Below are 13,908 nucleotides of genomic sequence, written 5' to 3'. Positions count from 1 at the left end.
TGATAATTGCTCATGGAATCCAATTACATTGTCACGTAATGGTCCTCCTATTTCACCCTTGTTCTTCGTAGATGACTTGTTTCTTTTCATCAAAACAACGATCGAACAGATTAACGCTATTAAAGGGATATTGGAGAGATTTTGTATCAGCTCGGGTCATCGGGTTAGCACCTTGAAGATGCAAATGCTTTTTTCCCCCTCAAAATACGTCACAAGTGAGGTTCAGAAGTATACTGCGGATGACTTCGGCTATGTAAAAGTTGCAAATTTGGGTAAGTACCTTGGGAAACTGTTGCTGCATCAACAAGTTACCATATTGACTTACTCTTATTTGATTGATATGCTGAGAGGTAGGTTGTCGAGTTGGGCGGCAAGAACTGTTTCGCTTGCTAGGTGTATCACTCTTGCTCAAGCTGGGTTGCAGGCAATCTCGACATATGCTGTGCTGATACTATTAATTTGTATTTTTCTTTTTTAAGTTACAATTACAAAACCAGAACCAGAATAAATTTGATAATCCATTGTCGTGAGACTTGAATCAATCGATATTTATTAATAGGTCTTTAATAGTTTTTTATTTATTCATTATTGACATGATATATTATGATTTGTCGATGATGTATGAGATTTATATCCCATGACATAAACCAATCCATTAAACATTATTTTCACTCAAACATTAACTATTAGCTTTTTTTTTGTTTTAACATAACAGTTAAACTTTTTTTCTTCCATTTACTAATAATTTTCTTTCACGTTGGCCACCATTATCTAGTTTTTACTTATTATTGCTACGTTGGTTCCGAGTCTTACGTGAGGACCTGGCTTATCGGCCTTGGCTTACGCCCCTTGCTATGAAACAATCTCAAACTAAAACTGTCATTTCCATTTTCGGTTTCTTCTCTAGTTTGTTCATCCTTTTTGGTTTTGGCTTTTGAATTCCCTCTAGATTCTAAATTAATCTCAGCAACCATGTTTAAGGCCAAGGCCAATGGCATCACCAAGGAAGTCATTCGCTTGGAGCGTGAATCCGTTATTCCAACTCTCAAGGCAAAGATCATCATGACTCTCTCCAACCTCATTCGTACGTACCCTTCTCTTCCCCCTCTTGTAATCAACGTTTTAATGGCGTCTTCTTCGAGTTCCAAACTGTTATTTTTTTTTGTTTGTGTGTTGCAGAACAAAGTTCAGATCGGGCTGAGTTTGTAAAGTTCTGCAAGCGAGTCGAGTACACAATCCGAGCTTGGTATCTTCTTCAGTTTGAGGATTTGATGGTAAACATGAGTCTTCAATCATTTTGTTTCTGTATCTTGTTTTTTTGGTTCTGATTTCAGTTTGAATTTTATGGTTTTTGATTTTGTAGCAATTATTCTCCCTCTTTGACCCTGTATATGGAGCTCAAAAATTGCAGCAGCAGAATTTAACTCCCGCCGAAATTGATATACTTGAGCAGAATTTCTTAACATATTTATTTCAGGTATTATTCTTCTTGCTTATAATGGAACAAAAAGAAATACTAACCGGCATATGTAGTCACAGTCTAATCCTTAGTAAACAAGGATCATGTCTATGAACAACATGCATGCCTTGATGTACAAGTAACTTTTTCGATCAAATGACCCGAATTTCATTTATCGTCATGTTGGAAGTTGAAACTCCATTTGTTTGGCGTCCAGGTTATGGATAAGAGTAATTTTAAGATAGTCTCAAACGAGGAGATTGACGTTGCAACTGCAGGGCAATATCTTCTTAATCTCCCCATAACAGTTGATGAATCAAAGGTCATCTGCAACTTCATGTGTTATGCATATTATCCGGCCACTACAATGTGGATTCTCTGTCTTACATCATGTTTTCTTTTTTTTACTGAATTCAGATTGACAAATCACTTCTAAGGAAATACTTTGCTGATCATCCCCAAGATAACCTTCCAGATTTTGCTGATAAGGTTGTGAATCACAATTTTAGCATAGAAATTGCATCGTTCTCGATAAATGTTCATCAAACATATGTGTAATGCAAAGCTGATTCAGTACCATCAAACTATGAAATTTTGGAAGTGCTTTCTTTGAACATATTTGATTTACAAGTATTAGTTTGGACACTCTCTCTTTGACAAGCTAAGTATGATTCTTTTGTTTCTAGTACGTTATATTCAGACGTGGGATCGGAATTGATCGAACAACTAATTTCTTTTACCTGGAGAAGGTAGACCTTATCATTGCATGTCTTTGGGCACGTCTTATGAAGCAAATGTTGGTTTTTGGCAAAAGTCCCACATTGGTTGTGTATAAGGAGGAGGGGAAATTCTTTTGTTATAAATAAAGCCCTCCTCCTCCTTAGTTAATCATCCCACAAATATAAGCCTTCTTCTATTTTAAAGGCTATTTGTATTCTTTCTCTCTTTGTAATATTTCCTCTATTAGTGAAATATTTTGGTGTTCTCTTTTATGTCTATTTAATAGCTATTGTCGGGTATAGTTGTTGTCAATTATTGTCCTATTAAAATTACTTGTCTTGGTAGTTCTGTCTAAGGAAAGTGGGTTTTAAGAGGGACCATTGTGACCCCTCCTCTTTCCTGGGAATCTACCTTGGGGTGATTTTTAGTACAATCGTTTTCACACTAGTCACCTAGATAATAGTTTTCACGGTGAATCTGTTATTGGTGGAAATTAACCCGAATTTCACAACAATTGGTATCAGAGCTCTTGGTTTATTTTAGTATGCTCTGTGGTTGCGGCTTAGGCTGATCTTCCACATCAGAAAAATTTCCTTGGGATAATTGACATTCTGCATTGGCAGCTATTAAATAGAATTTGTAGCAGAAATGGCAGACGCTTCTTCATCTTCAATTTTGGCAAGAAATGCTGTGACAAATGTTAGATTTGCAGTGGAGATTTTTGATGGCACCGGTCATTTCGGCATGTGGCAAAGCGAGGTTCTAGATGCCCTATTTCAGCAGGGTCTAGACATTGCTATTGAAGGAGAGAAACCAGATGATGTTGAGGAGAAAGAATGGAAGAGGATCAATAGAATGGCATGTGGTACTATTCGATCGTGTCTTTCTAGAGAGCAGAAGTATGCATTTTCTAAGGAAACTTCTGCAAGTAAATTGTGGAAGGCACTGGAGGAGAAATTTTTGAAGAAAAGCGGTCAGAACAAACTCTACATGAAAAAGAGACTGTTCCGCTTCAACTATGTACCAGGTACCACTATGAATGATCACATTACTAGCTTTAATCAGCTGGTGACTGATCTGATGAATATGGACGTGACTTTTGAAGACGAAGATCTGGCTCTGATGTTGATGGGATCACTTCCTGATGAGTTTGAGTATCTTGAAACTACTCTACTTCATGGGAAGGTTGATGTGTCTCTCAGTGAAGTAACTGCTGCCTTGTATAGTTATGAATTGAGAAAGAAAGACAAACAAGAAAACACAAGTGTCGAAGCAGAAGCTCTTGTTGTTAGAGGCCGTTCCAAGAGTCAGAATAAAGGAAGCAGAGGGAGATCGAAGTCAAAGTCCAGATTGAGCAAAGATGAATGTGCTTTTTGTCGAGAAAAAGGGCACTGGAAGAAAGAATGTCCCAAGCTAAAGAATAAAGGCAAACCTGAAAGGGGGAAGGCTGTCTCAGAATCAAATGTGGTCGAGTATGATGATGGAGATTCAGATTTCGCATTCGCTGCTACGCCATCAACCAGCTGTTCCAGTTCATGGCTGTTAGATTCAGCTTGTAGCCACCATATGACCCCCAATAGAGAATGGTTCTTTGATTTTAAAGAACTAAAAGGTGGAATTGTCTACACAGCAAATAATTCCCCTCTTGACACACTTGGGATTGGTTCAATTCGCTTGAGGAATCAGGATGGATCAATCAGAACCTTAACAGGTGTCCATTATGTACCAGATTTAATGAGAAATCTCATCTCTGTGGGAACCTTAGAGTCAAAAGGTTTAGAAGTGAGGGCAAAAGATGGGATTATGAGGATTATCTCTGGTGCACTGGTGATAATGAAGGGAATCCGAAAAAGAAACAATGTGTATTACTTTCTGGGTAGTACAATTGTTGGGACAGCAGCAGTGGCAGCTTCTACTGATGAACAGGAGTCAGAAGCAACCAGGTTATGGCATATGCGCTTGGGGCATGTTGGTGAAAAATCCTTGAAATTACTGATAGATCAAGGATTATTGAAGGGTGCTCGGGCTTGCAAATTAGCTTTTTGTGAGCATTGCATCAAAGGGAAGAAGACGAGGGTGAAATTTGGAACAGCAATCCATGATACTAAAGGTATTTTGGATTATGTTCATTCAGATGTATGGGGGCCTTCCAAGACAACTTCATTGGGAGGAACACACTATTATGTCACCTTTGTTGATGATTTTTCCCGGAGAGTTTGGGTGTATCCAATGAAGACAAAGGATGAGGTGCTAGGATTTTTCCTTAAATGGAAAAAGATGATGGAGACTCAAACAGGCAGAAAAATCAAACGTCTCCGTACAGACAATGGTGGAGAGTACAAAAATGATCCATTTCTGAAAGTCTGTGAAGAGGAAGGTATTGTTAGGCACTTCACTGTCAGAGGTACACCACAACAGAATGGAGTGGCAGAGCGTATGAACCGGACATTAGTGGAGAAGGTTCGGTGTATGTTGTCTAATGCTGGGTTAGGCAAAGAATTTTGGGCTGAGGCTTTGGTCTATGCTTGTCACCTTGTCAACCGCTTACCATCGACTGCTATTGGTGGTAAAACACCATTAGAGAAATGGTTTGGAGTACCTGCTACAGATTATGATTCCTTACATGTGTTTGGTTCCACTGCATACTACCATGTTAAGGAGTCAAAGCTGGATCCAAGAGCAAAGAAGGCGATTTTTATGGGGATCACCTCTGGTGTGAAAGGCTATCGTCTTTGGTGTCCAGAAACAAAGAAAATAATCTTCAGCAGGGATGTTACCTTTGATGAATCTACCATGTTGAGAAAGGTGACTTCAGAAAAATTGGAGCAGACAGATGGAACTCCCAAAAAGGTGGAGTTTGAAGGAAGCAAATTTGTCCCAACCAGTAAAGAAAATGATGTTGACTCTCCTATGGTAGAAGAAGAGTCAGATGAAGAAGAGGTTCAGACCCAAGAACCTCCACAGCAACATGAATCAATTGCACTCAGAAAGGGAAAGAGGACCATTAGACAACCTGCTCGTTATGCTGATATGGTCTCTTTTGCATCACCAATTGCAATTGATGACGTTCCTGCCACTTTTAATGAAGCAGTTCAAAGTTCAGAACATAAAAAGTGGAGGATTGCCATGAATGAAGAAATGCAATCCCTTCAAAAGAATCAGACGTGGAAACTAGCTAGTCTTCCGAAGGGAAAGAAGGCAATTGGGTGCAAGTGGGTATATGCAAAGAAAGATGGATTTCCTGACAAGAATAACATCCGCTACAAAGCAAGATTGGTGGCTAAAGGCTACGCTCAAACGGAGGGAGTTGATTATAATGAAGTATTTTCTCCAGTTGTAAAACATTCCTCCATCAGAATTTTGTTGGCTTTGGTAGCGCAGTTGGATTTGGAACTAGTTCAGATGGATGTAAAAACTGCATTTTTACATGGAGACTTGGATGAGGAAATCTACATGACTCAGCCAGATGGATTCAAAGTTGCTGAAAAAGAAGAGATGGTGTGCAAATTAGAAAAATCGTTGTACGGATTGAAGCAATCTCCAAGGCAGTGGTACAAGCGATTTGACAAGTTTATGATAGGGCAGAAGTACACAAGAAGCAAATATGATCATTGTGTGTATTTACGTGAGCTAGAAGACGGATCCTATATATATCTTCTTCTTTATGTTGATGATATGCTGATAGCTTCCAGGAGTCAGACAGAAATTGCGAAACTAAAGACTCAATTGAACAGGGAGTTTGAGATGAAGGATCTTGGTGAAGCGAAGAAGATTCTAGGCATGGAGATATCAAGGGATAAGAAATTGGGGAGGCTTTGTTTGTCTCAGAAAGAATATCTGAGGAAGGTACTAAAACGTTTTGGCATAAATGAAATGTCAAAACCAGTTAGTACACCTCTTGCTCCTCATTTCAAGCTCGGTGCATCCATGTCACCTAAGGATGATGCAGAACGGGAATACATGTCAAAGGTTCCGTATGCAAGTGCTGTTGGTAGCTTGATGTATGCAATGGTGTGTACGAGACCCGATATTTCACAGGCAATTGGGGTTGTGAGCAGGTATATGCATGATCCTGGAAAGGAGCATTGGCAAGCTGTGAAATGGATTCTGCGGTATATTCTAAACACCGTAGATGTTGGTTTGGTCTTTCAGCAGGACAAACAAGATGGTCAGTGTGTAGTTGGGTATTGTGATTCAGACTATGCAGGTGATTTGGACAAGCGTCGATCAACTACTGGTTATGTGTTTACATTTGCAAAGGCACCAGTCAGTTGGAAGTCCACCTTACAGTCAACAGTGGCTTTGTCTACTACAGAGGCAGAGTATATGGCAGTTACAGAGGCTGTGAAGGAGGCAATTTGGCTTCAAGGGTTGCTTGGTGAATTGGGAATAGAACAAAAGCACATCAAAGTGCACTGTGACAGTCAGAGTGCTATTCATTTAGCAAAGAACCAGGTTTACCATGCAAGGACGAAGCATATTGATGTTCGATATCACTTTGTACGAGAGATTCTAGAAGAAGGTGGAGTCATAATCCAGAAGATTCGGACCACTGAGAATCCTGCTGATATGTTGACAAAAGTGGTAACTGCGGTCAAGTTTAAACATTGTTTAGATTTGGTCAATATTGTTACAAATTAAAAGATTGTTTTTTAGAGATGTGTGTGGAATTTGCCAAGGTGGAGATTTGTTGGTTTTTGGCAAAAGTCCCACATTGGTTGTGTATAAGGAGGAGGGGAAATTCTTTTGTTATAAATAAAGCCCTCCTCCTCCTTAGTTAATCATCCCACAAATATAAGCCTTCTTCTATTTTAAAGGCTATTTGTATTCTTTCTCTCTTTGTAATATTTCCTCTATTAGTGAAATATTTTGGTGTTCTCTTTTATGTCTATTTAATAGCTATTGTCGGGTATAGTTGTTGTCAATTATTGTCCTATTAAAATTACTTGTCTTGGTAGTTCTGTCTAAGGAAAGTGGGTTTTAAGAGGGACCATTGTGACCCCTCCTCTTTCCTGGGAATCTACCTTGGGGTGATTTTTAGTACAATCGTTTTCACACTAGTCACCTAGATAATAGTTTTCACGGTGAATCTGTTATTGGTGGAAATTAACCCGAATTTCACAACAGCAAATGCGGTGAGTATATTCTGGACAATCATTACCTTACATCAGTGTTTATGGCTTATTCTTGGTGAATGTTCAGCCATTTAGCCGTCATCTTTTTTAGGGGTCCTAAATAGTTAACATACTGCATTAAGTTAGAGAAGATGCTCTGAAAGTAAGTGTTCCTTGCAGGTTGGACAAGATTTTCGGCAAATCATTAGGAAGGGCGCATAAGAAAGTGCCAACGAAGGATGAGGACATTAGTGAAGAACTATATGTTGAGCGTATCCGTCTCGAAAAAATGGAACTAAGGTTGTAAAATTGCAATCTTTATATGCTGTTGTCTTAATATGCTGGTGTTGTTTCTACTCAATAACTTTTTTCTTCCAGCTTGCAGAACTTGGTTACCAAGACGACAATTCAAGAACCTACTTTTGAGAGGATAATTGTTGTTTACAGGTACTGTCTATTGCGTCTTATCATACAGGTTTCCAATTCATTATCGAAATACAAGTTTTCAAATGCATCTAAAAAGTATGCTGAAATTCCAGGAAATCGAGTGGAGGACCAGAAAAGGATCGAGGAATACATGTAAAACATTTCAAAAATATTCCTATGGCAGATCTTGAAATAGTCCTTGTGAGCCTCTCTTATAAGCTCTTTTGTGCTCAAAGTTGTTAAATGAAGTGATAGTATGGATCATTATACATTTTGTGTGCTCTTTTAACAGCCTGAAAAGAAAAACCCTGGATTAACTCCTATGGATTGGGTCACATTCATTGCCTCCGCTGTTGTGGGACTGGTCAGTTAAGCAATCATCTTTCTTGGCTCATTTCGTGTTCGCTCCACCGGTTCTTTTGGTATTTATATTAACACACAAAGCCCTTCTTCACAGGTTGCAGTGATTACTTCCCTTGAAATGCCTAAAGCTGATCTTTGGGTCATTTTTGCCATTTTGTCAACAGTGGTTGGTTACTGTGCTAAGACTTATTTAACGTACGTTTTCGTCCATCTTTGATGAATATGTATATATGTCATATGAGGAAGTATTTGATCCTATATATATGCTTGGTAAAGTATCAGGGGCCTTGATTGATTGTTTCTCATATTGCCATATAGGTTTGAAGCAAACATGGCTGCATATCAGAGTCTAATAACACAATCCATGTACGAAAAGCAACTCGACAGCGGAAGGGGCACTTTGCTTCACTTGTGTGATGATGTGATTCAACAGGAAGTAAGCTGTTGTCTCTCTTTGTCTCTATTCCAAGTAGATTTTCTGGTCAAAACCAATGAAAACAACACAGTCTAATGTTGATTGCAGGTGAAAGAGGTAATCATTGCATTCTTTATACTAATGGAGCAAGGTAAAGCCACCTCCAAGGTATGATTGCATATACTGCATACAGTGTGAGGATTCGAAGAGGTAAACGGACTAGATTGCATAATGTGTTGGAAAACTGGTGTAGGAATTGGACCAACGGTGCGAGGATCTACTTCAAGAGGAGTTCGGGGAGAGCTGCAACTTTGATGTGGATGATGCACTTGCAAAGCTAGAGAAGTTGAAAGTTGTTAATAAGGTCCTTGGTTATACAAATCCATATACATATAGATGATATTCATTTGTTTTGGTTTAAGTTAAAGAATGTAGGAACTGGTTTAGGAACTGCAGGATACTACAGGGAAATACGCCTGTGTGGGATTGGCACGAGCTAATGAGATAATTGGTGTGACCACTGAAGAAGTAGTGCTCAAGGCAAAAGAGGGTACCCTCGCATCTTGATTCATGCTAGCTTTCTGCCTTGGTAAGATGGTAGTTTCTTGCTGATTGAGTTTAGCTCGGTTAACATCGTTATCGATTATGCAGCTTTTCGTTTTCCTTTTGGTTTCAGATGGAAGGGCATGTGAGTTGCATTGGTTGCGACCGGTTTTTCGAGCTGAATACGAAGTAATTAACAGCATTCACAAGCATGCTTTCTACCTAATTTCATTTCATTAAAATCCAGGAAGGAAAGAAGGAAGAATGCTTGTAAATTTACTCATTTATTCTTTGGAAAAAAAATTGTAGGGCGTTGAGTCGAGTTGGAGTTATGTTTACATAGTTTACTATTGCAAAGTTTTCTATAAATTTGACAAAAACTTAATTTAAATACTTAACTTTAGTCTCATTCTATTTTTATCAGTAAAATTTATTTATTTTTTTAATTTGATCACTCAATTTCCTAAGTTGATTAGCCTAATTTTCAGGGCATCACATCACAGTTGGTTGAAGAAGCCGAGAATGCAAAAGTTTCTGTTTGCAACTGATTGTGTGTATCATCTGTTAAACTCTGAATTTAGTAGGTTTGTTAGTTTGAAATAGTTGATAAAATATGCTCTTCAAGTGAGGAAATGTAAACAAGGATGAACGGTGTTGGATCTTGCTCCTTATCCTTCTATTCAATTTCAGTGAAACATCATATGCAATCATGCAGGTAAGGGACCTTGAACTTGAATATAAAAAGTAAGAATTTTATTGCATAAACATATTAGAGAATGTATGTGTCCCACATTACATACAGATTATATAGTAGCCTTGACAAAAGGAGGAATTGTAGAAACCTAAAGAATAAATGAGGTGAGCCTGCAAAAATCAACCATCAATCCCATTATTATGCACATATATATATATATATATGATAGCATAGAAATCACTTCCAGTTATTGGCAACAATGTCAGCCAAATCCACAACCCTTTGAGAGTAGCCCCACTCGTTGTCGTACCAAGCAATCACCTTAACCATGTCGTCTCCCATGACCATGGTGAGTGATGCATCGATGGTGGAGGACACATCAGAGCACCTGAAGTCGACCGAAACAAGGGGTTCCTCACATACCGAAAGAATACCGTTTAGCTCTTTCTCTGCACTCTCTTTGAAAGCAGCATTCACCTCCTCAGCAAAGGTCTTCTTCGAAACTTGGACAACGAGGTCGACCACCGACACATTTGGCGTTGGTACACGCAATGCAATACCGTTGAGTTTGCCTTTGAGAGTAGGGAGTACAAGGGCCACAGCCTTTGCAGCACCAGTTGAAGTGGGGACAATGTTGAGAGCTGCAGCTCGTGCACGCCTGAGGTCACGGTGGCTAGCATCGAGCAGCCTCTGGTCACCAGTGTACGAGTGAGTTGTAGTCATGGTTCCCTTGATGATACCTGTCATACACATTACGTTAGTATCTCATGTCGAAAGCGTTACAATTCTTGTAATAGACATATAGTTTAAAGGAATTACCAAACTTCTGGTCCAGAACCTTGACGAAAGGAGCAAGACAGTTGGTGGTGCAAGAAGCATTGCTGATAATGGGCTCATCTGGGTTGTAGGCGTCAGCATTTACTCCAACAACATAGGTGGGGATGTCACCCTTACCTGGGGCAGTAATCAGCACTTTCTTGGCTCCTGCTTGTATGTGCTTACCTGCACCGTCTCTATCGACGAACACACCGGTTCCTTCGATCACCAGGTCGATTCCCAAGTCCCTATAATATCATCATCAACGTTATCAAACAATTGTTACTTTACATGAAGATATGAAATCAGACACTCTTACCCCCATGGAAGATTGACAGGGTTGCGGTTGGAAACAACCTTGATAACTTTGCCATCAACAGAGATGCCATCGGTGCCAACAGGCTGGACATCGGCATCGAAGATGCCGAGTGTGGAGTCATATTTGAGAAGGTGAGAAGCCTGCTTAACACCACCGGTGTCATTGATGGCAATGACATCGAGCGGAGAGTCCTTACGACCATGCCAGCACCTCAAGAAGTTCCTTCCAATTCTACCGAACCCGTTTATCGCAACCTTTAGCTTCGCCTCCACTACCCCTTTCCTGTATCCGCCATTATTGCTTCCTAACTACAAACACATTCGAAATTCGAAAACTTTAACCAGAGGGTCAAGGACATAAATGGTTCAGTACATCATACATGGTATAAACTCACATGCATCATGAGTAAGATAGTATATATAATGAAGTCGGGAAAGTAAGAAACGAACTCACAGCAGATGTCTGAAAAGCAACGAGTGAAACGAAGTCATCGAAGCCTTTCCTGGCAAACGGAAGGCTACCGGCGGAGTTGTGTAGGCCGGAGAATTCAGCAAAAGCAAGACCCTTTCCTTTCGCCTGAAACAAAAAAGAAACATTGGTTCGAGCAACAAGCAACGAAATCACTAATAAAACTAAGAGCAATGAAGCCGGACCTGAACGAGTGGTTTGGCTACAGAAACAGTTGCCGATGCCATAGTGGTGTGTAAGAAAGACAAGAGAGACAGACAAGACGATGACAGAGGTTTTGGTATATATGAATAAGTAGAAGAGAGGCTTAGAGTAAGAGTAATTGGTGGATGAGTAGAATTGGAAGGAGAGGATGAGATTACGGATAGGATAGAGAAGGATAGCCTCTTCTTCAATGTATGGTGGATGTTTTGAGTGTTCTCATTTGTGTCTCTCCATGCTCCACACATATATTTCCCATCAACCCATAACCATCCATCCATAACCATCCATCCATGATATTATATGGCTACCCCCACATTAGTCATTGTTGTCTTTTTAGTTAAACATTCGAGCTTCCTTCTGTGAACCAAAATCCATTTTGTATTTTAATATTATTTTTTCTCGTTTTCATTTATTAAAATATATCTGTTACAAATTATATTTCGTGGTCACTTTAATTTTCATTTTTTAAATTAAATAATTTTGTTTGAGCCAATGAGATGTTGACGCATCATAAAGATTGAGACACTTATTTTAATTGAAAATTTATTTAGATATTTAAAAACAATTATATAATTTAGATACTTATTTTAACTAAAAATAATTTAAGTATTTAGAGTGATTAAATATACTAATTTAGAGACTTTTTTATCAAAAAATACTTGAAGTAGTTAAAATAAAAAAACATAATTTAAGAATTCTTAGTTTAAACCTAATTATTATTAGATCAATAGAGTCGTCGATTTATTATATTTTTCCTTGGCATTAGAGTCTTTATGTACATGTGATTCGGAACGTAGTTTCTCGAAGGTTCTGTCTTGAGCACACAAAGTGCAAATATGGGCACATGAAGTACGAAGAGATGATAATTTAATTTAGAGAAAATAACTTTAGTGACTAAAAATGCGTTATAATATACGATTTTAATCATTTTTTTGGATTTGCGAAAATGACCAACAAATTCCCATCGCGAACTCCAATTTCGCAACACAGGTTCCAAAATCGCAACGCGAATAGGTAAATCGCAACGCGATTTTCTAAATTCGCAACACGAAAGTCAAAATCGCAACGCGAATAGTTAAATCGCAACGATAATATGTAATTTGCAACGCGAATAGGTAAATCGCAACGATAATATGTAAATCACAACGCAAATTTTCCAAATTCGCAACTCGAATTTCGCAACGCTAATTACAGATATAGGTAATTAGCGTTGCGAAAACGAAATTCGCGTTGCGATTTTCCAAATTCGCAACGATAATATGTAAATCGTAACGCGAATTCTCCAAATTCGCAACTCGAATTTTGCAACGTTAATTACCGATATAGGTAATTAGCGTTGCGAAAACGAAATTCGCGTTGCGAATAGGTAAATCACAACGATAATATGTAAATCGCAACGCGAATTCTCCAAATTCGCAACTCGAATTTCGCAACGCGAATAGTTAAATCGCAACAATAATATGTAATTCACAACGTGAATAGGTAAATCGCAACGATAATATGTAAATCACAAAGCGAATTCTCCAAATTCACAACTTGAATTTCGCAACGCTAATTATCGATATAGGTAATTAGCGTTGCGAAAATAAAATTCACATTGCGATTTTGGAGAATCGCGTTGCGATAGTACTGTTTACCTATATCGGTAATTAGCGTTGCGAATTTGACTTATGTGTTGCGATTTACATATTCGCGTTGCGATTTATATATTATCGTTGTGAATTTGGAAAATCGCATTGCGATTTTGGAGTTCGCGTTGCGAATTTGTTGGTCATTTTCGCAAATAAAAAAAAAGTTGGTTAATATCGTATATTATAAGACATTTTTGGTCACTGAAGTTATTTTCTCTTTAATTTAAAATTGATATGTTTACTGTCTAATTTGATCAGGTCAAATTTTATATAGAGTAAAGTCGGATCAGGTTGCATCCGAGTGGAAGGTACAAAACTTTCAACACGACCGACCTAGGAGTAATAGTATATTTTCTTATAAATTTATAGATAATTGATATAATATTCATCTTTTTATAGTTTTTTTTAATTAGATCAGAATTTATACTCTAAAAATTTAAGTAAGATCAAATTGCTCTTTGAATCAAATCGAATCAAATGAATAATATATATATTTTGAATCAAGTTAGATTGACAAAAAAAAAAAAAACATTTAATACGATTTGTTATCATCTTTACTTATAACGTGATCTAACAAATTGCAAACTTAAAATACGAGTACATGAAATTCTATTATGGGTCCGTGGTCAACAGAAAATTCAGCGCAAAACACGGTAAAATGACTTACCGTTTGGAAAAGGGTAAGTCATTTTCCTTCGTATCCCGTACCTCGCTCCACGCCAGAAAACGCCGAGCA

The 13,908-nt window shown here is 38.3% G+C and overlaps 2 protein-coding genes across 2 annotated transcripts; one reads left to right on the top strand and one right to left on the bottom strand.

Annotated features, from left to right (window-relative positions):
• Positions 1–836: 836 nt before the first annotated feature.
• LOC120159420 lies at positions 837–9,240 on the top strand. The gene is made up of 16 exons (XM_039170008.1): positions 837–1,084; positions 1,180–1,274; positions 1,364–1,477; positions 1,677–1,781; positions 1,877–1,948; positions 2,146–2,254; positions 7,470–7,593; positions 7,672–7,740; positions 7,833–7,920; positions 8,012–8,083; positions 8,177–8,277; positions 8,401–8,518; positions 8,606–8,665; positions 8,751–8,861; positions 8,954–9,086; positions 9,174–9,240. The coding sequence occupies exons 1-15, from the start codon at positions 973–975 to the stop codon at positions 9,062–9,064; spliced, it is 1,461 nt and encodes a 486-aa protein (XP_039025939.1). The 5' UTR covers positions 837–972; the 3' UTR covers positions 9,065–9,086; positions 9,174–9,240.
• Positions 9,241–9,772: 532 nt separating this feature from the next.
• LOC120159417 (glyceraldehyde-3-phosphate dehydrogenase A, chloroplastic-like) lies at positions 9,773–11,702 on the bottom strand. Its single transcript, XM_039170006.1, has 5 exons — positions 11,523–11,702; positions 11,323–11,445; positions 10,870–11,177; positions 10,554–10,798; positions 9,773–10,474 (listed from the first exon to the last, which is right to left on the bottom strand). Exons 1-5 carry the CDS (start codon positions 11,562–11,564, stop codon positions 9,972–9,974), a joined length of 1,221 nt encoding a protein of 406 aa, XP_039025937.1. The 5' UTR covers positions 11,565–11,702; the 3' UTR covers positions 9,773–9,971.
• Between the last annotated feature and the right edge of the window lie 2,206 nt (positions 11,703–13,908).

The sequence above is a fragment of the Hibiscus syriacus genome, unplaced genomic scaffold (assembly GCF_006381635.1).
Source record: "Hibiscus syriacus cultivar Baekdansim isolate YM2019G1 unplaced genomic scaffold, ASM638163v2 tig00111366_pilon, whole genome shotgun sequence".
NCBI lineage: Eukaryota > Viridiplantae > Streptophyta > Magnoliopsida > Malvales > Malvaceae > Hibiscus > Hibiscus syriacus.
This window is presented reverse-complemented; position numbering and strand designations above follow the sequence as displayed.

What these genes read in the sequence shown, in the direction of transcription:
- LOC120159420 (XM_039170008.1), top strand. Translation starts at nt 973, where the DNA reads ATGTTTAAGGCCAAGGCCAATGGCATCACCAAGGAAGTCATTCGCTTG. An exon ending in GGCACGTCTTATGAAGCAAA is followed by an intron (nt 2,255 to 7,469) that starts TGTTGGTTTTTG and finishes TAAGTGTTCCTT; the next exon opens with GCAGGTTGGACAAGATTTTC. An exon ending in AGTTGAAAGTTGTTAATAAG is followed by an intron (nt 8,862 to 8,953) that starts GTCCTTGGTTAT and finishes TAGGAACTGCAG; the next exon opens with GATACTACAGGGAAATACGC.
- LOC120159417 (XM_039170006.1), bottom strand. Translation starts at nt 11,564, where the DNA reads ATGGCATCGGCAACTGTTTCTGTAGCCAAACCACTCGTTCAG. An exon ending in TTGCTTTTCAGACATCTGCT is followed by an intron (nt 11,178 to 11,322) that starts GTGAGTTCGTTT and finishes ATGTGTTTGTAG; the next exon opens with TTAGGAAGCAATAATGGCGG. An exon ending in GGTTCTGGACCAGAAGTTTG is followed by an intron (nt 10,475 to 10,553) that starts GTAATTCCTTTA and finishes TGTGTATGACAG; the next exon opens with GTATCATCAAGGGAACCATG.